The following is a 24,781-nucleotide window of genomic DNA, read 5'->3' as shown; positions in this document are numbered from 1 at the left end:
TTTTTGGTACTTATTACGAATATTAAATTATGCATACGAAAGATTTAATTTTTAAAAATTAAGTGGAGCAACTTTCCCTTAGTACATTTGTATTATTTACATATAGGATGACAGGATGCATTTGTTTGCACTACTAGACCAAGCCCTTAAGTAAGTAAAAGTTTTTTACGAGTACCCACACATTTGGAGTCAAAATATTTTACAATCTGATTAAAATAGAAATAAATATTATCGACGCCCTTTTGTCCTCTAGTATGTAGGCCCTATATTATACCGTTGAATGCTGCTATTAGACTTGTTTTGAATTAAACTAATTTTTGCTGTCTTATTTTATAGAATATAGAGTATAAAACAACTTCTACAAATATGTGTAACTTCTACAAAAATAAAACACTCTTCTGACCATTTGGTTCTCTCAAAAAGTAGTTTATTGTTTTGACTTCGTGTATTATCTATGTATATTTCTGTATTGCTTTATGAGCTATATTATTTTATATTAAATTTTTCAATAAAAATATACGATTCTTAAAGGATTAAAATAATTGCGGAAACTCTCGGTACATTTTATCGTGCAAAAAGAATTAATATTTAAAACACTCTTTCAATTAACCAGTAAATAATATGTATTTATATAACTGCTGCATTTTCTCTTCACGTATGCTAGAGGGAATTAAATCCGATGTTTTATTGCATTCATAACATTTATATTCGATTAAATTTTCTTTAACTTCAACCAATCTATTATAAATATGTAAAATATTACGTGTCTATTCAAATTCATTTTATCACTACAATCCAGAAAGAATATTATCATTTATATTTTAATGAAATGGTATGTAACGGCTAATTTAAACTAATAAGCTTAAGCTCAACTATAGGCTTTTACCAAAATGTTCGAAGATACGCGACATTCACATTTCACAAACCAGCACTTGGCCTACGCGACGTGATCATAACAATATGAAAATATCATATTCATATCAATGCCTATACTAGTTGCAAACATTGCCCTGTAGTAACGAACACAATTCTAATAATATAATTCCCTTAGCTCCCCTCTAAAAAGAAAAGAAATCAATTCCAAACCACACTTCGCTCAGCATATTTATACAGGTCCGAGATTAATTGCAATTTAAATTATTTTATGGGATACTTATGTGCCACTGGGGCCGGGTATCCGCTGGGAACTGTTAAATTATTGGCCGTTATCAATTCCGACCCTTCACTCGGTATCGCCGATAAATATTTCAGATTTATCCGCACTTTTATTGCGGAAATTGTTTAACTTCACCTGTTTTATGAGTTCTTTATTTGAATTTTGAAGTAGTGTATTGGTTTCGCACGAAAGCAAGAAACATGTGACATAATCTGACCACTATCAACTACCTAACAAAAATCACAGCAGCCTGCCTTAATTTCGAACTGTTCATTCATTTAATAATGTGCACAATAAACGAATTACCAATATGACAATGCATTTAATTATCATTAAGCGGAACGCGTTAAAATATAATCCAATAAATAGCAAATACGATAATTCCCCGCACTTATATACGAAGTTCCCCGCAACACTGATCCGCGGATAACCGGCTTTAAAACGTCATTACGATTTATTGCCGTCCCGAGTCATCACGGATAACTGTCCCCGGCGTATAATATCACATAACGGGTAATTTCCATATTCCCGGAAATATAAAACTCCCGGGATAACGGTATCCGAGTCGATTCGAGAAAGTTCGGGTCCCTTTTTAAATTCTTCGCAAATTATGCATGTCAAAATGTGCTGTCTAAGTTTGTGGATTTGCGGAATTTAAAAGTTGTGAAATAATTTTATTGCCTCGTGAAGGCCGTGACGGTTCTGTGGGGTGCTCATTGCGTGAATTTTACTTAAAACGGAATATGATAACGATAACTGTTGCTATGGGAGCTTTGTCTTAATAATTTGGGAGGGATAACTTTTTATGGACGATTCGGATGAGGAAGCAAATGGAACAAGTTCAACCATTTGACAGAGACATTACCTACACCGACACATTGAATAATATATGCGGTTTGATTGTTCAGCCGTTTAATTTATATTTAATTTTAAAATAAATGTTGGATACATTTACTTAGGTGTTGATAATTGAAATATTGCTTAAATAAAAATAATTTATAAATCATCATTCGATGTTTAAATAATAAACAGTTTGGTGCCCAGAATTTCGTTATTTAAACACAACAAAAATCACAGTTACTCAGAAAAGTCAAAGCCATTATAACATTTCAATAACCTTTTCACACCTAACTTCCGAAACACAATCTTCAAGGAAGCTTTCTTCAATTACATCTGTCCCGTTTCCGCTGCAGCATTTCCGATATGTCTGTCTCATTTCAGCACAATACAGCCTCCGAGTAACGAAATTTAAAAACAATCCCACGAGTCGCGACACAATTTTGTCTGCGAGATTGTTACGCAATTTTTCTTGACGTATTGAGGTTATAGTGATGCTCGATTAGCGATTTCAGTAAATGCATACAATCAAAAATAAATTTTGTAAATGTAGAGTTAGGTGTAGTTTACTTTATCAGATAGGTTTGTTGTTTTGTTTTGAAATGAAGTTTACTTGATAGCAGTTGTTTCATACAATATTTAAAAGTTAAACTTGAATGCAGATGTACTACTTAAACCTTTCGAAAATAACAAAACTCAACTGTGTACCATACTGCATACAATTAAAACTTCAAAACGATTAACAGCGTACGTAGTTTAAAGAAGATACGTAGTTTATGCCACGTATCTACCTACAAAAAGGTGGGTACTAGAAATCAAAATAATTAAAATGAATCAACCAATGTCGCTTTCCTATGCAATGCGTGCACCTCTCCCCCGTCTCATTGAACGAAATCATAAGTTAACTAGAAAAGAAGAAAACTCAGCACAATTGGAAACATAGATACACTACAATCCTCGTCTATAGTTTTACATAATTTTAATTTTTATCGACGACTTCGTTAGCGTTGTAATAATTCACATGTGAATAAGATGATTATCGCGGTAAAAAGTAGCTTATGTCATTCTCCAGTCTATCTTCAGAAATAAAAATCATAAGATATAATCGCTCCAATGACCTGAAGGGACAAACAGACACTTTCAAATGTATAATGTAAGTTTTCCGCCCGCTGCTTGCCCGCTCTATCCAAACTTAACAAATTAATTATACATAAAGCTTCATCTAGAACGACTATCTATTAAAATACTCATCAAAATCATGTCAAAATCCGTTTGATATTTTTAAAGACCTAAGCATAAGCAAGCATACATAGGGAGAGACAGCGAGAAGCGACCGTTTTATACTATGTAAGGATAGTGACAATTTCGCCCTGCAAGTTCTAAAAGTATTAGCAATACGAGGTGTAATTGTTATAAAACCTGATAGTCTACCACAGAGCTGGGGCTGGCGATGTGCCAAACGGATATACGCTAAACTTGCGTTCCGCTGGATGATCACATCTCTATCTGTCATGCATTGAACTCATTAAGGAGTGGAATCGATTTATTGTTTACGGTCAATGGATCAGTATTCAGAACTTTTCAGACCGATTCTTATATACGCATGTCATTATTACGAACATTATTAACGAACCTTTTTCTTTCTGATGTATCTACAAGGATCTTTAGGAATAGACTTCGATCGCTTGTCGACGAATTAAGTTTTTTTTAATAACAAGTAAGTATATTTTAGTGCTGCATCTCCCCTTCCTATCAATCAAATTCATTCTTAAAATGTTTAATATACTAATTATTTTGGCAAAATCCATTTTATCAGTCCAACAATCAGTTTCTTACAATTCCGTTTCAATTAACACGAACAAAAGGTATCATATAAATGAACAAACGTATCATTAATCGATATTAGCCATTACAAAGAAACGATTCCAATTTCGTAGCTGCAGCCCGAAGCGATATGGACTTATAATTCAATTCTACCCTCATTTACTTTCATACACGTACAAATGAAAAACTGCGCTATTGAATTTAAATATTGTTCGAGCTTTCTTAGAATTTAGTTTCTTGGTAGTTTGGTAACTTTGTAAATTCAATTCATAGAAAGAGCATGGATTTAGATCTTATATGATATCTATAGATTATCTTGTTTTGAAAGGTTACTTAATTACTTATGTTCATATGATATCCGTTTTGTGATGGTTTTATTTTATAATGCAGTTAAATGTGTAAAAATAAAGGCTAGTTCAATTATTAAAAACTATATAAAAATAATTGTCAAACATAAAATTGCTTCAAAATTTCTTTTTTCAGAACGCATATATTTCAATTTTCTAAGTAGCTTCATAAACGTAGAATTAGTGAAATTCTTCCAAACATTTAATACGTATGCTGATAAAGCTTAAAATCGCGTAGCAAGAGTAAAAGCTAACGAGGTGGATAACTCGCGAAGACGTCAGGCTTGTTATGGGATAACGAGTTTTATGATATTGTTATGGTCCGGTCGTTGCTATTACTTTAATAAATTATTACATATAAACTGAACAAGTTCATAATTAGGACTGATTTTATGTGTCCATTGTTTGGAAACTCATTTTTCATAAGTTTATTTAATTTTAAAGTCTATGAAACGAATTTTGTTTCAGATAGAGGTTTTTAACACAAGCTTTTAACATTATTCAATATTAGGTAATTATATTAAGAAAAAATATTCTCTAAACAAAATAAGAATATTTTTAATGCATTTGTTTTAAAACAAGCATAACAATCTGGTTTATTGATACGTAATAACACATAACGTATGATACAAAATAACATTTTATTTTTTCCTGCTATTTTGTCTATATAAGAACCAAAAATTCAGGTAATACAAGTACAACTATTAAATGCCTTAGTACAAAAATATCACCGATTAGCGCATAGTTCACTGCGCGTTATATTCGTACAATGGGAGCTCAGCACGCGTCGGAATGCGCAATGTACAACAGGAATTCTACAAATTCGTACGATGTAGGAAATTTTGGCCATGCTATTTCTATTTATAGTTTTATTTTTACAAAATATGCATATGGTTATTGTATTTAACCAAATATGTTTATGAAAAATATACTTAAATGTTATACTCGTCTAAAAATATTATTGCATAAAGCTTTCACTAGTAAAATTCCTGTGTTTTATACTATCCGCTGAAAAATAAAAAACCTTCATATGTAAACAATAGTATTTTTCTAAATGGAAACATTCGGCAGCAAACTCAAACTGAAATTTTCTATATTCATGCTAACTTTTCACCTTTTTTAAAGCAGGATTTATTTTATATTTTTATAGGAATATCTATAATAATGGCTATATTATACATGGTTTTTCCTAACCCCTTAAACCTTAATAAAAGGTTAAACATTAGGTACTACAGGATGTCACCATCTCCCCACAGAATATGAAAACTATAAAATTAACCGTTTAAGGGCAGATGCTTTGAATTACTTGTACAATGTATCGGGTTACGTCTACTTTAATTTTGTTTTACAAGGAACTTTATAGGAAAAGCGTTTATGTTTTCCTTTGTGTCTAGTCTTTTCATACATATTTTACCTTCCTGGTATAGAAAATAGACTGTATGCAAAATAACAGAGCTTATTGAATTGCATACGAATAATAATGAAAGAATAATAATTGTTCAAATGTTTGTTCCGGTTAATCATCTCTGAAACGACTCGACGGCTATATACAAGATAGGTAATATTTTAGAAAAGTTCATTTAGCTTATGTTAAACATGTTTTTACTTTTTTATTGTGGTATAGGATGGTACGCCTTAGGGATGGTTGAAATAAATAGCATTAATACATAGAAAATATAAGCCCCAATATATCTTATTTCATACACAACCACCCATGTCCCATATCTCAGAAATCCCTTCATTTGTCACGTTATTTTGCCGTCGTATACACTTGCAGAGCTAAAGTTAAATTAGCTACACTAATTTGTAGCAAGAACTATTGTTTGTTTGTGTGTAATTCTGTACCTCCGTCAGCAGGAGTGGCAGGGCGTAAATGTTTGCTTCTGTTATAGTGATTACACGAAATTTGTCTTCTCATTTAATATAAGAAGTATAGCATTTGTTTATATACTTATATCTACAGTTTTTTTTAGAATCTGTTTTCATACCTTGTTGTAAATATTAATCTATGAAGTATGAATATTCCTAAGCGCTTCTAAAGTGAGTGTATTTATGGCTTTTTTATTCTTGTAATATCACACAGACCTTTTTTCTATAACTTATTCCTACTATTAGAAAAAGTATCGTGATCCTTTTGAGCCTCTCTAAGAGAAACTATTAGGGTGGGTAATAGAAGTTATCACAGAATCAATGATAGCCAACATTTATTTTACTGTTGATATTCTCGCTATGAATCTTATCTTATGTTTTATTCAATAGAAATCAGAATGAAAAATGATAGGAACTGTAAATCATTCAATATTGAGTATTATTTTGCCAAAATTATCGACACTTGGAATTTTATGATTCAAATTTTATTTTTGTTATCAGGGATTATTTATTTAAATACTGTGACAACTGACAGGCGTTTTGTAGCGTTATTTATATTAGGGACTTTTAGAGAATAACAATAAAACTTTTAGTTACGCATATTTCGTGTTACCAATAGCTGGGTCCACACCGGCCGATCCACCGCGATCCGATCGCGCGCGGCAGGCGCGCGATCCAAAGATGCGGGCGGTGTGGACGTGCCGCGCGCGATCCATGCACGCGTTTTGCCGCGCGCGATCCCTACCTCGTGCGATCCGTTAGCGGGCGGTTTTTGTACCCGCTTCAAAGGTGCCTCAGTTGCGTGATGCGCGCGGTGTGGACGGTTGTGTTGGATCGCGCGATCCACCTGACCATGGACATCTCAGAAAGTCGAATATCTCAAATTGAATAGCATTCATTCTTGCAAAATTGTGTTCCACTTCATCTGAAACTAACTCTGCGTACAGCTGAGTCCCAGATTCCAATCGATTTTTGTAAAGTTGTTTCACCCAAAACCGTCGATTTCTTTTTTTTGATTTTTTGCGCAAACATTTCAGTATAATAAAAGTTACTGCTGCAACGGCAAGACGCCGCCGTTGTACGTGTGACTCCATATCGTACAAGAGTTAGACTGGCTGAATCACGGATCGCCTTAGGATCACTTGGAGCGCATATTTTGGATCGCAAGTTTTTAAAGTGGATCGGCCTAACATGATCCACGATCCATGCTCCGCGATCCTGGATCGCGGATCGCGGGATCACTGGATCGGCCGGTGTGGACCCAGCTATTGACATGCGTATATGTACTTTATTATTGTTATGTAATTAATACAGTCTACTTGGTTTTTATACTCTATCTTTTCGGGTGTGTTTTATTAATTAAATATGTATTTTTATCTTTTGTGGTACCAAAAACTATGTATAAATTAATTGTTATTTTGTCCACAGGCGACACAATATGCCCGAACGGCATGTTCCGATGTTCAGACGGCAAGTGCATCCCCGCGCTTTGGGTATGCAACTACCAACAGGACTGCGAGAGGGGGGAGGACGAGCTGCAGTCTTGCCGTGAGTGGCTAGCTTTATTTTTTATTGTTTTATGGTCTGATGCAAATGAACATTTGTATGTTACGTCTCTGGAAGGGAGGGAGGAAAGGGATTGCGAACGTTCTTAGAGTGAGTTCTATTATTAAGAAATTAAGAATTTTTAAACGTGATTTATTCATTATAATATTACCAAACAAGAAAATACTATTAACTTATTTAGAAAATCTTTCTGTGTGCACTTCAGACTCGGTTTCTTCTGGATTCTAAGTAAATGTCAAGAGAAGAATTATCTTTCTTTTCCATATTACCTATCTCCTTCGTCTTTTTTCTTGGATTTCGAAATATAGTGCACTATATAATATGTTATGTCGTGTATGTTTTCGAAAATCACGTAGCAATAATCCAAATTAGACGAACAATTAACAGATTATTAATTGAAATCGAATCGAAATTGAAATTATGATTTCATTTCGAGAATTCTTCTACCCTAATCCTTTTTCGTAACAATGGGAAACGTATGCTCGACCAAAAACTAATCCTCTGACATTTATATATACGACTTCCCAGTCTGTCTGTCCGTCACAGATGTCCACTGCGATGCAAGGACGAAAATTCGAAAAATCACGCAAACTGAAGCTCTTTATTCCCGCGCTTTTGTTGCGCCTGACAGCTGACAGTCGTTTTGACGTGTTTTCGCGCCATCAGAAAAAATGTATGACAGCTGAAATAGAGCGTTGTCAAATATACTCCACGTTGATAGGACAGGAAATCTCAATGTTTAATTTGTGCACAAAATACACCTGTAGACAATACATGTTTAATAAAATATGTTCTAATGTTTCCTGAAGAAGAAAAAATGACTATACCAGCTACATGGAGTAAAATATCTTGTCATACTACACAACTGGGATTCATCGAATAAGTGTTTTACTTTGACTATATTGCTAAATGGTAAAGGTAATAATCTTAGGGTAATGAAATTGAACCTAAAATGTGATTTACATTTGCGGCATTTGCCTTTTGAGTATTAGGAAAAAATTAAGTTTGCTCCATTCCTGATCGTTTGATATTTCCTTATATGACGAATACGGCTGAGTGAAAATATAAAGATGGGAAATGTCAATCATGAATCATGATTCATGATCTGTCAACCCTTTGTCGTTTAGGTAATATATTATCTGTAGGTTCTGCGCTAAACGATTTTGTCGGATTCCCGTTTATGATATCCCAAATTTATGGGAGATTAAAATTTCTGCACTACCCTGCATTTAATCAAATATTTCCTTTCACCGGCATTTATCATCCGATTCAGCGGGGATTGTTTAGCAAAACAACGTTGAAGCAATTATTTTGAACGCGGACAGGGCATTGAGTGATTAAACAATAAACCGATCCAATCATTTAACCCGTCGAGCGTGAATTCAATCACGGCTGATAAGAGCCCTACACCTGTAGGGTTGAAAAAACCCAACCATGTACTGTACGTATAAATTATATATACTACGTGTGTAGGCAACCCTTATTGATGTGTCTTGAGAAAGTTTCAAGGGATGAAATTAGATTTATTTTCGATTTTAGTTGTAATGATTGTAGGGTTTTTTTGTGTTATATTTTACAGGGTTATGTCATTTACCATATGAACTTAAAAATTATTGACGGAACTAAATTGTCTTATTTCCTTAATTCTTTAGGAATTATTATTACGCTGTCATTTATTATCGATGGAATAATATTGTAAATAATGATAAGAAGAAGAATATTGTGTTAAACTAAGGTGTTAAATATTTATGTCAACAGTCATGGTCATTTGTGATTAATTTCGGATATTATCAATCAATTAAGGAAGATGCTTTAATTGAAAAAGTGAATATTCATGGTTTTAAATACGTATTAATATCCTGGTTAGCTAATAATCAGTTAATTTAACAATTGACGATTCACAACCATTTGAAAGAGATGACATAACTAAAATAGTATCGATTTTTCATTAGGACACCTACAGATCCTAGATTCAATCCTCGTATGTAACCACAGAACACATTCAACCTTAAAACAATATGCTAATAGTACCCTCACAAGTTTTGCATTCCCTCCATGCCCTCCCCCCACTTGATTGATGGCTGACACTGATTGCAGGGCGACCTTTGTCCTAATGACGGTGTGCGATTGATACAGCCTCCGCTTTGAATATTTATTGAGTGCCAATGTACCGCCGTTACGAACGCGTTTTTATTTATTTCTCTGGCTTTTACCTGAGCGTTTATTGACAATGCTGTTCTATTTTTGTGTTTGTAATTTACACTGTTATGATAAATGCGATGGCTTATGTTTGTACAATATCTCACTGAATAAATTCTTCACATTCAAAAATCAAACAAAACAAACATTAATAATTGAATAGTAATTGTTAACAATAATCGTTTCCAGAGCCCCCAGAGTGTGAAGCGGGCCAGCTGACGTGTGGACAGTACGTGTGGAACAAGACATACTGCATACCGCCGCACTACCGCTGCGACATGTACGTCGACTGCGTTGACGGCACCGACGAGGCGGACTGCAGTGAGTATACACCCTTATTTGTGTAAGCGACGTGCGGATAGTATATGTGAACAAGGCACAGTGTACCTCATCCAATGTTCATCAAAATCCACAGTTGACTAAAACATCCACTTTTTAATACGACAAGAGAAAACATTGAAAAAGGCAACCATGCCCATCATCTTTCACATCAGAAAATGTCACAGTAAACCATTATATCCCTTTTATAATACATGTCGATAAAAAAGTATTTAAATTAGGGATGTAACGATACATGATTTTGCCGATACGATACCGTTACCGATATTTGTAATAAAATATCGGCGATACCGATACCGATACCGATATCGATAGCTTGGTAGAAAAATAAATAGTGAATTATGCATAAAAGTTACCAACATTTAACAGAGACTCAACTGTAAATCGTATTCTTTTAACCCATTGACCACCGAGCGGCCCGATCGGGCCGAGACACAATAGATTTTCTATTGTGTCTGTGATATATCGGCTTGCCGATTAATCGGCCGATATATCGGTATCGGTATCGGTATCGTTACATCCCTAATTTAAATGAACCCCTTTGCCATTACGTATAAACATCAACATAACGCTTACGGTAACGGACCGATGATGCTGATTGCAAGAATAGTGTATATATGTTTCTTTATTTGTGTGACACAAGGAAATAGAAACAGACATGTTAGACTAAGCGGTCTAGAATTCTAGATGTATTAAATTAGAATCATTTATTTAAAATATTTGTCAATTCAGTTAAATTGTGCATATTTAATCTATTATTGAATTAACGAAAACATATTTTAAATTAAGGTAATAATTCTCCTAGTCACACAAAAATATAAACATTTACGAACAAAATCCATTGAAAATATTGAAGTGTTGAACATGATTACTTACTAATTGTAATCAACGTCCGCGTCGCTGGCTCATCATAAAGCTCATGTCACATGTCAAACGCTCTGATTGCGTTACTGCGTCTCGTATTGTGTATAAGCGCCTTAATCCGTTGCTGAATATGTTATTACATGATTGAATAATTTCCGGGTGGTTTGGTGTAATAGAAATTGGAAATATGTATCGGTATTGGTTGCTATTTTTAGAAACATAGGAACACTTTTTCTGAAGTCATTTTTATAACATAGGTAGTTATTTCTCATTTATTTTGAACATCAACAAAGAATAATAAACTTAAGTTTCTATTTATAAAAATTATATATAGGCTTTAGGTAGGTTAAATACAGAACGACTATTTAGTTTTTCCTTAACTGTGTTTCAATAGTTACGTAACAATAAAAGCTTGATTTAAAATCTCTAAAACCAATTATGTACTATAATTAGCAAAAGTTTATAATTCGGTGGTCAGTCGCAATATATTAAAATTAATTTAATAAGTCATATCAAGAAGCAGACGACTGCAAGTGAGGGCTCTTCAATTGTCCCAAGTTTTAATTGCAAGGAAATTGAACTTTTATGCGCAGACTCCAATCCAAGCGCTTATTAATTAATTTTGTTTGTTTTGGACATATTCGAGCAGAATTGGGATTGGCATATTAGCTTCTATTTATAAAAGTTGATAATTTAGTCACCTTGAATAACAGTAATAATTAGAAAAGTGTATGATTGATTGTTTGAACACTATCGCACATGATTAAAGTAAATAAATATCGTATTAGTTTGAAAAAATTTCTCAAAAAAAAGAAAATTTCTTCACAATCCTTCTTGAACAGATATATTTTATTGAAATGTTACCTACATTGTTTAATATGCATCGATTTAGTACCCATTTCAGCAATTATTTTTATCTATTTTTCTCATTTCTCATTCATTATAATGTTCCATCGCTTCATTGAGCGAAAACAATTTTGCTAAAACTCATTCAATTGAGCTATTTTTGGCGCAAAAATATTAATAGGTACATAAAATGTCATATTTCACGAGCACGCAGACAATGGGCGGATTTCAATGTCGATATTTCTACTGACATCGTTTGATTTATTGTCAAATATTTGATATCGTTTAAATTGTTGTAAATGTCACCTCTCATTATTTATTTTGACAATTGGATGTAGAGTTATTGAATTCGATAGTAAATAATAATTAACAAAAGGATACCTTCATAAGAACCTCAAAATTCGTTAAAATTTATTTGTAACTATATATTATGTAGAGTAAATATTACATTAAAAATGAACATACATCCAAATTCCTAACTATGACACACAAAAATATTCACAGCTATCTAACCCCTAGGCTTCCCCTAGGTAAAAAAAAGCTTAATTTTTTAGCTTCCCCAGTTTTGGGAACACTGTTTAAAAATATAAAATAATTGTAAACAAAAAGCAGTGCAGCAAAAAGTAAAACTAAAAGCAATTAAGTAAAAGCCGTTGACAAGACGTCGGCACTCCAGACCCTCGCAGTTGACCCGGAAACGTGAAAAGGTGAGCGTCGATAGCACATGTCATGCATAGTATATAGCCTTTCTGCATAGGTGTACGTGTACGTGTAGTTTGGAACACGTAGTAATGTGGCTATAGCTCATAGAAAAGTAAATAAAATAATATTTTGTAATCTATCGTGCGTAGTTACTATTTATTTGTTATTTTCAACAGACTGGACTCATTTGTACACAACACAATCTATACATAATATGTATTATGTAAAGTAAAAATTTTGTTACTGCACATAGAGTAACAGATTTGAAAACACAATTGTAACAGAAAGTCATGCGAGTTAAATATCATGGGATGACGAATGGACGTGTACCTTTATATTAAAGTTTGCAACGAGATTAGATGGGTTCATTTCCCAGTTCCAATTCGCTTGATTTCGACACAGAATTATATGTGCTTACTTTCCTTAATTGATACTTCTACATACACTTCAATATGTACCTGTACTTGACTTGTTTATAATTACAAATATAAATTTATGAATTACATATACCATAAATCGTATTAGTTACAAGATACAATAATTTCCTACTCTAAAACTTTTTAATTAATAACAAAATATATATATATATATATTACTTCATTTTTGTCTTTACGACCATGTTACCTGTTGTCAGCTTCTAATTTTTTAATCCGTAAATAAATGCATAACAATGAGGAAAAGTGAACTAAAAGTATCATATTTTATAAGCGTCGCGGGATTTATTAAATCCTCTCAAAGTATAAAACATGTCGTAATGAATATTCTTTCGTAGAAGCAGGGATACGACACATGCACTCACTTTTACGAGACTGTTTGAAAGCCTTGAGATAATACGATTTTCATCACATTTTCATATAGTTATGTAAAGTCTCTTTCAGCGGCTGAAGTGCTTCAAGACGCCAGCGCTGTTTATAAAAGAGTTCCTTTGTGTCGCTTTAATACTCTTTTTGTGCTGGATGTTTGTTATAATGATTGCGTTTTATAAATTACATTGCGCCTCGGGTATACTTTGTTGCAACGAAAATGAAGACATACATTTTAAAGTTGGAATAGATAAATTGACTTGCGAATTTCGTCTCTATTCCAAGTATTAAGATTATTACATTAATTAAAATATACAAAATTAATTATTTTAATTGTCCTTTACAGCATACCGCAAGTGTCAAATTGACGACTTTCAATGTGGGGTAGAGAATGCCGGCTACAGTAAAATATCCACGACACAGGGACCTTGCATACCAAAAGAGAAGAAATGCGACGGGTAATGATTATTTTTATTACTTTATAGTTGTAAGTTACGAAATATAAAGAGACTATGATAAATGTTTGTTTATTTAATTATTATGCACAAAGCTACAGATTAGTAAAGTGAACGAAATTAACACTTGAGACTTCTGTTAAAATCAGGATATTATTGTACAACTTTATTTGAAAACATGTTGTTATTGTCTTTTACCATCAAGGACAGAAAGTCTATGACCATAAGCGCATTATTTTTTGAAATATTTCTTCGAATTGTGATACATATTTGTAAATACATATACCTATCCATACTTAATATTATAAATGCGAAAGTAACTCTGTCTGTCTGTCTGTTACTCAATCACGCCTTAACTACTGAACCAATTTGCATGATATTTGGTATAGAGATATTTTGATACCCGAGAAAGGACATAGGCTATACTTTTTATCCCGGGAAATAGGATAGGTTTTATCCCGGAAATCCCACGGGAACGGGAACTATGCGGGTTTTTCTTTGACTGCACGGGCGAAGCTGCGGGTGGAAAGCTAGTATTTTATATTTCCTTTGTTGTGTTTTACTGTTTATTCGATAATCATATCGTTATAATTTTTCATTTTCTTTTCTTCTGTAAGTGTTGTTAAATATTGGATATTTTATTATAAAATTGTAAATAAAAATATCAATTATAATTTTACAGCTACGTAGACTGCAGAACGGGTAAAGACGAACAGGATTGTCCGGGCAGCCCACTCAGCTGTCGGCTCGACCAATTTCGATGTGCCTCTGGTGATAAGTGCGTGGATTCGAGCGCCAAGTGTGACCATAAGGATGATTGTGGGGATAACTCGGATGAAGCACGGTGTAGTAAGTTATTTAAACCTTTATAGAGATAATTTCTTATGAAAAAATTTAAAGGAAAGTTATAAGAGTTTTCTACTGGATTTAACGACGATGAACTTATTAATTTATGAATATTATGATTTTTTTTTCACCTATTTTGACTTACCTGTTTACACCTGCTTGCCAGATAGTTATACACTGAAATGAGTAGGCAAGCATACCTAGGCATATTCTGTGTATCAAAAACTATCAGTCAAATAAATTTCATTTGGTTAAGTATCAAAAGTATGAAGGTGATGAAAAAAAAATCGATAAAAGTTAATTTAATTAAAAATAGCCATGACCACTTTTCGATGGGCAAGCAATTATAGGCATATTTGTTTATCCTACTACTATTATAAAGGCGAAAGTTTGTAAGTATGGATGTATGGATGTTTGTTACTCTTTCACGTAAAAACTACTGAATGGATTTGAATGAAACTTTACCACAATATAGCTTATATATCAGAATAACACATAGGATAGGTTTTATCCCGGAAATCCTACGGGAACGGGAACTATGCGGGTTTTCCTTTGAAAACGCGGGCGAAGCCGCGGGCGGAAATCTAGTAAAAAATATTTAATAAAAAATATGTCTCATCTGGTTATCAGATCGGTGAAGGACGATCTCCCACGGACTCTTAGACCATTATAGATAGATATATATAGAATAATAAGCTGGTCAAAATGTTGTGCAAAACTATTATCACTGGACATAATTTTATACACAAAAATAAGAGTGAATAATACATTTAATCTGTTTCAATAGTCTGGTTAATTTTCTGCAAGAGCATCTCAATTTATAATATATTTTTTAATATTGAAACGAAAATATACATAACTATCTATAACAATCATCCTAGAACTCCATATATAACATATATCTCTATACATCGTTTGAATTCTTCCAGATTTCCCCCCCTGCCACATAGGGCAGTTCCGCTGCAGCAACGAGCTGTGCATCCCGGTGACGTACCACTGCGACGGCTACAAGGACTGCGCGGACGGCTCGGACGAGGCCAACTGCACGGCCATCACGTGCCCCGACAACAAGTACCTGTGCCCCAGGGGCGGGCCCGGCGGCGCGCACAAGTGCATCGCCCGCTCGCAGCTGTGCAACGGCCACAAGGATTGTGACGATAACGCTGACGAAGAAGCCGCTTGTTGTGAGTATCTTTTAGTATTTAATGATGTCGCGTTATTGCTTTCACCGGTTATTTTAAGTGCGTAATGATTAATGTAGTTGATTTATTAAAAATATGGTCCGGTTTATTGCACCTGGCGATAAGGAGGTTAAAAATATATAGTCTAAACTACTCACGAGCGTGAGTGCGATACGATGTTGTAATTTATTCTAGAATTCTTAAAAACTTTGCTTCTTAAGGGTAGCTTTATTCTACTCATATTATAGTTTACAAATGAAAACTTAACGGATGCATAATTTTGGTTAAATGAGATGTACAGTTACCCCTCCACTGCTCCTTTATACGCATAAAAGAGTAGCGAGCGCGATTAGCACGCGCGTTTGCATCAAATTAAGAATCTATAATATTATGTACAAGCGTAAAAATAGCTACGTGCGATCATGAAACACGCGATTTCTGCTCGTTTTAAATTCGGCGTGTACTAGTTTACTCAAGAGCGGCTGTCCTCAGTCCGATTGAATACGGATATATATTATAACTGTTAACAATTTGAAAAACTAATAATAACTTATAGTAGAGCCATTTTAATAAACAACATTTGACAGTTCAACAAAATTCAACAACGTAACCTATACCATAGAATAACATGATTTTTCGTTTTGTTAGAACTGCACATTTGCTTAACTTTTTTCAATTACGATTACATATTTATAATAATAATGACCGATACAAGTAATTTTAAGATTTAATTTTACTGATAAACCATTCTAAACATAATAAACAATTTCTGAATTAAAGAACAGACGTCGCTACAATTTTGTGTCAGTAAACTTTTTTTCTTTTTAAATACCAGAGACGTTACTCTAACAATCGAAATCTGACTTCTAGAATCGAATACATTAATTACTTGTGAATAAAAATCATCATAAATTAATAAATGTGTTTCAAGTTCGATTGACAAATATTTCAAGTCCGTATTGATTAATTCACTTTAATCGATATTTTTAAGCAGGTTACCTCTCTTCGAAGATAAAATTGATAGACGTCAAATGTTGCCTATTAAAATGGCTCTACTATAGTAATACATACAATTATTTTTAGTAATTTAATTATATTTTAATAACACGAATGATAACATTTACAGCGACGGCATCGTGCCCCGCGCTGGAGTGCGAGCAGCTGTGCGTGGCGTCCCCGCTGGGCGGCGCGTGCGCGTGCGGCGCGGGGCTGGCGCTGGCGGCCGACAACCGCGCCTGCCGCGACCGCGACGAGTGCGCCGAGTGGGGCCCGTGCCACCAGCTGTGCGTCAACACGCCCGGCTGTGAGTATCCAAGCGCTATTCGTGTTGAAGTGAAAACTTCTTTAGCGGCGTTGAGCACTTTTTTCTGTAATGGGTATAAAATCTTAAACCCGCGTCAGGACACGTGACCTGATCGAAAAAGCGTAAGACGGATACCATTCCAAAATATCAAACATGCACAACGTTAATAATCAAGTTTTCACTTCTGCCGGCACTCCCGGAGTGCAACCCGTCTTTTTTTTTATATCAGAGTAGGCAAACGGGCATGTGGAGCGCCTGATCGTCAGCGAGTCCCCCGCCCGTATTCATCTACAGGGGCTTCTGCAGATGCGTTGCTGACTTTTAAGATGAAGGTACGCTCTCTTCTTGATGACAGTCAAGTTGTAGCCATCAATTAGCCTTCGTGTTTTAGGAAGGTGGCATTTCCACATCGAAATACACCAAGATAGATTTATGCTAATACTGGATTGACCAGAAACCAGTCGATCCAGTATTAGCATAAATCGACTGGCCAGTGAGGCGTAGGTGATAAAAACTTTGCACTTCGAGCAAGGGGAAAGTGTGGAGCACAAGGAATGAGTTTTGATTGGTAGGTATGCTTTTTTCGTGATTCGAAGGAAATAGGAACTGCGTCGTTGGCGATAATGCCGTAAGTACATAGAAGTAACGAAACTAGTTTCTTTTTGGAAAAGTCCATTTAGATGAGACCGTTATTATAACCATGGTCTTCTCTACATTTACCTCTAAAATTTTCACATAAATAATACCTGATACCGTCTTCTTTGCCGTGTAAACAATTATTGTATAAATTATGTAAAATGTAACATCTAAAAATACCATGTTTAACGTAAATAAAGAATTATGAATTATAATTATTGGCTTATTAAATTTTTGATATCAATTGAAAAATTGCAACTTTTCCAGTATGATTTTTGAAGTGAAAACTTCTTTAGCGGCGTTGGGTATAAAATCTTAAACTCGCGTCAGGACACGTGACCTGATCGAAAAAGCGTAAGACGGATGGATATCAAACATGCTCAACGTTAATAATCAAGTTTTCATTTCCGCCGGCACTCCCGGAGTGCAACCCGTCTTTTTTTTTAACAAATATGTTTATATCTCGGCAGCCTACAAATGCGCGTGTGCCCCGGGCTACACGCTGCTGGGCAACAGCAGCTGCAAGGCGAACGCGGAGCCGCCCACGCTGGTGCTGGCTCACGACAAGGGGCTGCTGAAGCTCGACCTGGACAAGCGCTCGCCCACGATACTGGCCAATGCCTCGTCTGCTGCCGGACTGGACTACCATTATAGAAGGAATATGCTGTTCTGGTCAGATCTTAAAACTAGAAAGGTTAGGCTCTTTCTTGAACAAGAACGATAAATTTTCATCCGTATAGATCGAATGACCAATAAGTTACATTTATACAAATTTCTATAATACTATAGTAATAGTATTTTGGTGTCTACTACTATTATTGTAAAATTATTTTCAACAATATGCATTTATTAGCTTAATTTAAATCGCAACGATGTAATTTCTTTTATATGTTGCAGGACGACTGCAATACATATACAAATACTATATTTAAAAAAAAAATTGGTTGTTTGTAAAGTAGGTCTACGATCGAGATGTTTACGTGATAACGTCTTATTGGTGGCAGCGCTCGAGATGAGACGGGAGATCGGTCCGTCTCTCTCTCGTTATACCTGCGATCGCGTGAGGTTTTGGTGTGACACAAGTTTCTGAACATGTCACCCGACTAAAACGATTTTAAAAACGTTATCACGTTAAAATCATGTAAATGATTAGATACATTGATTTATTAGACTTGTTGACGTGTTGCAGATCCACGCGCAGCACCTGAGCCCGGGCGGTAGTGGAGGGCACAGCACGAGCGACATCTCGGTGGCGGGCTCGTGGGCGCCGGTCGCGCTGGCGGTGGACTGGGTCGGCGACAAGCTGTACGTGGCCGACGCGCTCGGCCAGAAGGTGGACGTGTTCGAGCTGGACGGGCGCGGCCACGCCGTGGTGCTCGGCTCCAACCTCACCAGCCCCGCCGACATCGCGCTCGACCCCACGCTCGGCCTCATGTTCGTCGCGGACAGCAGTCAGGTACACACCCTACACACAACACTTGACGTCACACGCGACACTTAACATAACACATGACATATTTAATTTATTAAAAAATAATTTATGCATGTTTTAGATCATTCGCGCAAACATGGATGGAACGCACTCCAGATCGATAGTGTCGGAAGCGACATATAAGGCGTCTGGTATCGCTGTGGATACGATAGCGAGGCGGATATTCTGGTGCGACTCTCTCCTGGACTACATCGAAACAGTCGACTATGATGGAAATTACAGGTTCTTAGTGCTGCGAGGCCAGCAAGTCCCGAGCCCGTCGAGGCTGGCTCTGTTCGAAGATAAAGTTTTCTGGTCCGACAGCACTAAGCAAGGAATCAGTTCTGTCAACAAATATCTCGGCTCGTCCAGCATAGAAGCTATTTATAAAATTAAAGACATAAGGGAACCGAAAGCGTTGACCGTAATACACTCTTTAAAACAAACGTCCGTAAATAATCCCTGTGGAAATAATAACGGCGGGTGCTCACAGATGTGCATCGTCACGGCGCTGCCCAACGGGGGGCTCGGCTACCGCTGCGCCTGCAACATCGGATATAGGTTAGCGACTGACTTGAGAAACTGTGATTTAGTTAAGGAATTCCTCATGTATTCACAACAGAGATTTATTAAAGGCAAAGTTTTGAACCCCGTTATAGAGGGCTTCAACGATGCCATGTTGCCCGTTGTTTCGAGGCGTGCTCGATTTGTCGGATTAGATTTCGATTCGCGGGACGAGTACATTTATTATTCAGACGTCCTGCAAGATGTAATTTACAGAGTACACAGAAACGGAACGACCAGGGAAATCGTCCTGGCGTCACAAAATGAAGGAGTAGAAGGATTAGCTGTAGATTGGGCGTCCAAAAACTTGTATTATATAGATTCTAGGAAAGGCACATTAAACGTTCTCTCCACGAGAAACGTTTCATACAAGAGAACTCTATTAAAAGACTTAAAGAGACCGCGTGCTATAGTCGTCCATCCGAACAAAGGCTACATATTCTTTTCTGAATGGGACCGTCCAGCTAACATTAGTAGAGCGAACACTGACGGTAGTGGTTTGTTGGTGTTCGAAAATGTTACTCTAGGTTGGCCAAACGGCTTATCAATAGATTTCGAGGCAGACCGAGTTTACTGGTGCGATGCTCTGTTAGACCACGTGCAACACGCCAGACTAGACGGAACAGACGTACAAACTGTTAACTCCAGACTGATAAGACATCCTTTCTCGATAGTGATCTACAAGGACTCCATGTACATAACCGATTGGAGATTAGATGCTATTGTGAGCTTACACAAACTGACCGGTGAACAAGAAGACATCATGGTTAGGGAACCGCAGACGAATAGGCTATACGGTGTTAAAGTTTACAGCGAAGAAGTTCAAAGAATAGATCCTAACCAACCGTGTTCCGTCAATAATGGAAACTGTCAGAAGTTCTGCTTCGCCATACCACGAAATACCACAGAATTGCTCACTGTTAAGTGTGGATGTCCATACGGTGAAAAACTGGCTAAAGATGGCACGAGTTGTGTAGCAGACCCGACATACGAGCCACCGCTACAGGCCTGCCCCAACACCTGGGACTTCACCTGCAACAACCAGCGCTGCATTCCGAAGAGCTGGGTCTGTGATGGAGATGACGACTGCTTGGATAACAGTGATGAAGAACAAAATTGTACAAGTGAGTTTATGATCCTTTCATATATTTTTTTCTTAGGTTCTGTGCTATATATGTATCTCATGTTGGAAGAACAATATTTCATTGTTTGGTAGTTATGTAGCTGTTATAGAAATTTAGCTTGGTGAATTATTAAGTTTTGTTTCTTATAAATAGTTTAGTAGTCTTTCAACTGGAAGCTTTATTCAAATTGTAATACCATGTGAAATTAACCGGCCATTACTTACTGAAACTTTATTTTCTCATTTATCTTTTTTTATTGTATTGTATTTATCTCCTTTCAGAAACAACATGCGGCGCATCAGAATTCGCGTGCAAATCGGGTCGCTGCATTCCCGCGACATTCAAGTGCGACTCGGAGAACGACTGCGGCGACTTCTCCGACGAGACCGGCTGCGTCAACGTCACCTGCAGCTCGTCGCAGTTCCAGTGCGATAATGGACGATGTGTTCCCAACACTTGGAAATGTGATTCAGAAAATGATTGTGGAGATGGCTCGGATGAAGGGTCGCATTGTGCGGAGAAGACTTGCGCTTACTTCCAGGTAAGGTTTTAGCTTACTTATCAAAATATGTATTTGACAGTTAACGATTTCAAAACACGAAATTCATTAGTAGATAGTTACTATTGACCCCGCTATATTTAATAACCTGCCTTTTATCTTCATTATACCATACTTGTATGACGACATCAACATCGTCATACACGATTAAATACACACGATGATTATGTAATTCCTTATTGGAAACCTTTTTCATGCAAAAATCAAGTTTCAAAAAAAGTATACGTTACCGTTTGTCATATGTAATTTAACAATTTACAAATAAGTAGCATAAGTTAATTATTATAATATAAATATGTATCTTATCGCAGTTCACATGTCCGCGCACGGGGCACTGCATCCCCGCGTCGTGGGTGTGCGACGGCGACGACGACTGCTTCGACAAGCAGGACGAGGCCGACTGCCCGCCCGTGTCCTGCCTCGCCAGCCAGTTCAAGTGCGCTGACCTCAAGCAGTGCGTGCAGGTATGGATCTTGTTCCAATGGAATAAGGTCGATTGTTGTTTGATGTGAGTTATTTTCGTATAAGAGATGTTATTCGGTCCTTCGTGCCGGATCAAGTGAAATTATGTGACAAAAACTTATATTGCTTATGTGCATTTATCAAAACAAGCCAGCATTTAGGGAAATGAAGATTTCTTTGTCTGAAAAGGTGGTTAATATTGTATTATAATATATTAAAATTTCATCGTGTTTTGAAACACCAATCGTCGATGCAAAAAACTAATCTATTTTGAAACTTAGTTCTATTACATCGTTTTATGTCTCTTCATACGTGAACAGGAAGCATACAAGTGCGACGGCATCCCGGACTGCAACGACGGGTCGGACGAGGCGGGCTGCCCGTCGCTGGCGCCGCACCAGTGCGCGCCCGACAAGCAGTTCCAGTGCACCACCTCCGGCATCTGCATACCGCACACCTGGTATTGTGACGGTGAGTGCTTCAATTATCTTGTTATCAACACTTGAAAAAAATGGGAGGTATAGTGAATAATATTGATACGTGCATTGTTCAATATGAGAAATTCTCAAAGAATTGAATGTGCAATATTTTACAGTTATATACTATACGAATGAATTATGATTTGAAACTGTATGAATTATAAAAAGTAAGAAAATTTGTTTTTTTATCTTACACTTACACTTAAGTATAAGACAAGTTTAAAATATACTTATGTCGTCCACTAACGTTGTTTTTCCAAGGTCTTCTATTTACAATTTATACCGAGTCAGGAGTTGCAGTATCCGAATCATTAGCAATATGCGTTTGCGCAGATAATCCCTTTTTATAAGTTCCACCTGCGTCCAATATTCAATACGTTACTTCCTCCCGGCAGGCACGCCCGACTGCGAGGACCTGTCGGACGAGCCGGCCGCGTGCGGTGCGGCGGCGTGCCCCGCGGGACACTTCCGCTGCGCCAGCGGGCGCTGCGTGTTCCGCGCGTACGTGTGCGACGGGCGGGACGACTGTGGGGACGGCTCGGACGAGGGCGCGGAGCATGCGTGCAAGGCGCCCGCCTTTAGGTACGTAGCCGATGACTTAACACAGATATGAGACGAACGAAGAAATATTCTAACGGTATAACAATCTTTCTGCGTTTGTCTTCTTTCTGTGTGAAATGTTATTTTTTCGTATGTAAAATAAATAAATAAATCTATCTTATCAAACAACTAGCAGCGTCGCAAATCTTATTAATAATTTCATCTAGTTATAAAAACAAGCTAACTATCAAATGTAGGAAAGTTTTGTGCAAATCAATACTTTTTATTAATTACACTTCTTTTTGGTATTATATATAAATTAAAATTTATCATTAAACATAAATTTATTTTATTTCAGATGCCCAGCGAACCAATGGCAATGTCCTGGTGTCACAAATCGTTGCGTCAATATCACACAAGTTTGTGACGCGAATTTAGATTGTCCCAATGGTGCCGATGAAGGTAGAAAATATTATAAATACGTTTCGTATATTATGATATTAATAACATTATGTATATTCATCCATTAAAATATTTTATTCGTATTTAAACAGGTGAAGGATGCGATTTTGCTGAATGTGATCATCGTTCTGGATTATGTTCCAATGAATGTAAACAAACTCCAACCGGCCCCCTGTGCCTGTGTCCCAGTGGAGAAGAGCTCGAAAGTGATGGTTTCACCTGCAAGGACATCGACGAGTGCAACCCGCCAGGCTTGTGCTCACAAATCTGCACAAACACTAAGCGATCATACTTCTGCAGTTGTGTGGATGGCTACCAACTCGCTGCCGACAAACATTCCTGCAAAGCCAACAACCATTCCAGCGCTTTCTTGATCATATCTAATAGACATTCCATCTTAGTTGCTGACCTTAATGAGCAAGGCTTAGAACGAGTACCGATTAATGTAGAAAATGTCGTCGCAACCGCGTCTAACATGCACACGGGCACGATATTCTGGTCAGATATGAAGCTCAAGATTATTTCAAGACTCGACAGAGGTAGTGAGCCGCAAATTCTCGTATCGACTGGCCTTGATTTAGTTGAAGGACTAGCTTACGATTGGGTCGGCGGAAACATTTATTGGCTGGACAGCAAACTGAACACGATCGAAGTATCCAAAGAGGACGGTACTTTCAGAACAGCGCTGGTCAGCGGCAACATCACTCAGCCGAGAGGAATGTGTTTAGATCCAGCTCCGAACGCGAGATGGCTGTTCTGGACCGATTGGGGAGAAAATCCTCGTATCGAAAGAGTCGGTATGGACGGTACACAACGTATGGCGATCATTACTACTAAAATTTACTGGCCAAACGGTTTGACACTCGATACGGCGACGCAGAGAGTTTATTTCGCGGATTCAAAACTCGACTTTATTGATTTCTGTTACTATAACGGTTCCGGAAGACAACAAGTGTTAGCTGGAAGCCATTATCTTCTTCACCCGCATTCGCTCACGTTGTTCGAAGACACGTTGTACTGGACTGATCGACAGTTGAACCGAGTGTTATCTGCGCACAAGTTCAGAGGCACGAATCAAACGGTGGTATCGCACCTGATATCGCAGCCGCTGTCGATCCACGTGCACCACCCGTCCCTCCAGCCGCCCCACGCGTCTCCGTGCCGGCCGGATACGTGTCAACATCTTTGCCTTTTGAGTCCGAACAAAACGACAGGATACACTTGTATGTGTAAACCAGGATTTAAATTATTACCGGACGGAAAATGTATCGAAGGTAATACTTATTTATATCGTTAAATCTTTCTCATTTAATTTTTAGTAAGAATGTACCTAATGATAAATTGTTA

The 24,781-nt window shown here is 36.7% G+C and overlaps 1 protein-coding gene across 1 annotated transcript in view; it reads left to right on the top strand.

The window, feature by feature from the left end:
* mgl (low-density lipoprotein receptor-related protein megalin) overlaps nt 1-24,781 on the top strand; it is a 148,986-nt gene that overhangs the window by 111,624 nt on the left and 12,581 nt on the right. Inside the window, exons 2-16 of the mRNA XM_089701921.1 lie at nt 7,462-7,581; nt 9,988-10,119; nt 13,699-13,810; nt 14,490-14,656; nt 15,583-15,837; nt 16,961-17,137; nt 18,244-18,467; nt 18,963-19,229; nt 19,327-20,932; nt 21,214-21,473; nt 21,803-21,955; nt 22,274-22,424; nt 22,828-23,014; nt 23,331-23,434; nt 23,527-24,708. Of these exons, the coding sequence (XP_089558047.1) occupies nt 7,462-7,581; nt 9,988-10,119; nt 13,699-13,810; nt 14,490-14,656; nt 15,583-15,837; nt 16,961-17,137; nt 18,244-18,467; nt 18,963-19,229; nt 19,327-20,932; nt 21,214-21,473; nt 21,803-21,955; nt 22,274-22,424; nt 22,828-23,014; nt 23,331-23,434; nt 23,527-24,708 (5,097 nt within the window). The remainder of the gene's footprint in view (nt 1-7,461; nt 7,582-9,987; nt 10,120-13,698; nt 13,811-14,489; nt 14,657-15,582; nt 15,838-16,960; nt 17,138-18,243; nt 18,468-18,962; nt 19,230-19,326; nt 20,933-21,213; nt 21,474-21,802; nt 21,956-22,273; nt 22,425-22,827; nt 23,015-23,330; nt 23,435-23,526; nt 24,709-24,781) is intronic.

Source organism: Colias philodice, chromosome 12 (assembly GCF_061535455.1).
Source record: "Colias philodice isolate Cphi_HAF_F1 chromosome 12, ilColPhil1 Martin Lab GWU primary, whole genome shotgun sequence".
Lineage (NCBI taxonomy): Eukaryota > Metazoa > Arthropoda > Insecta > Lepidoptera > Pieridae > Colias > Colias philodice.
This window is presented reverse-complemented; position numbering and strand designations above follow the sequence as displayed.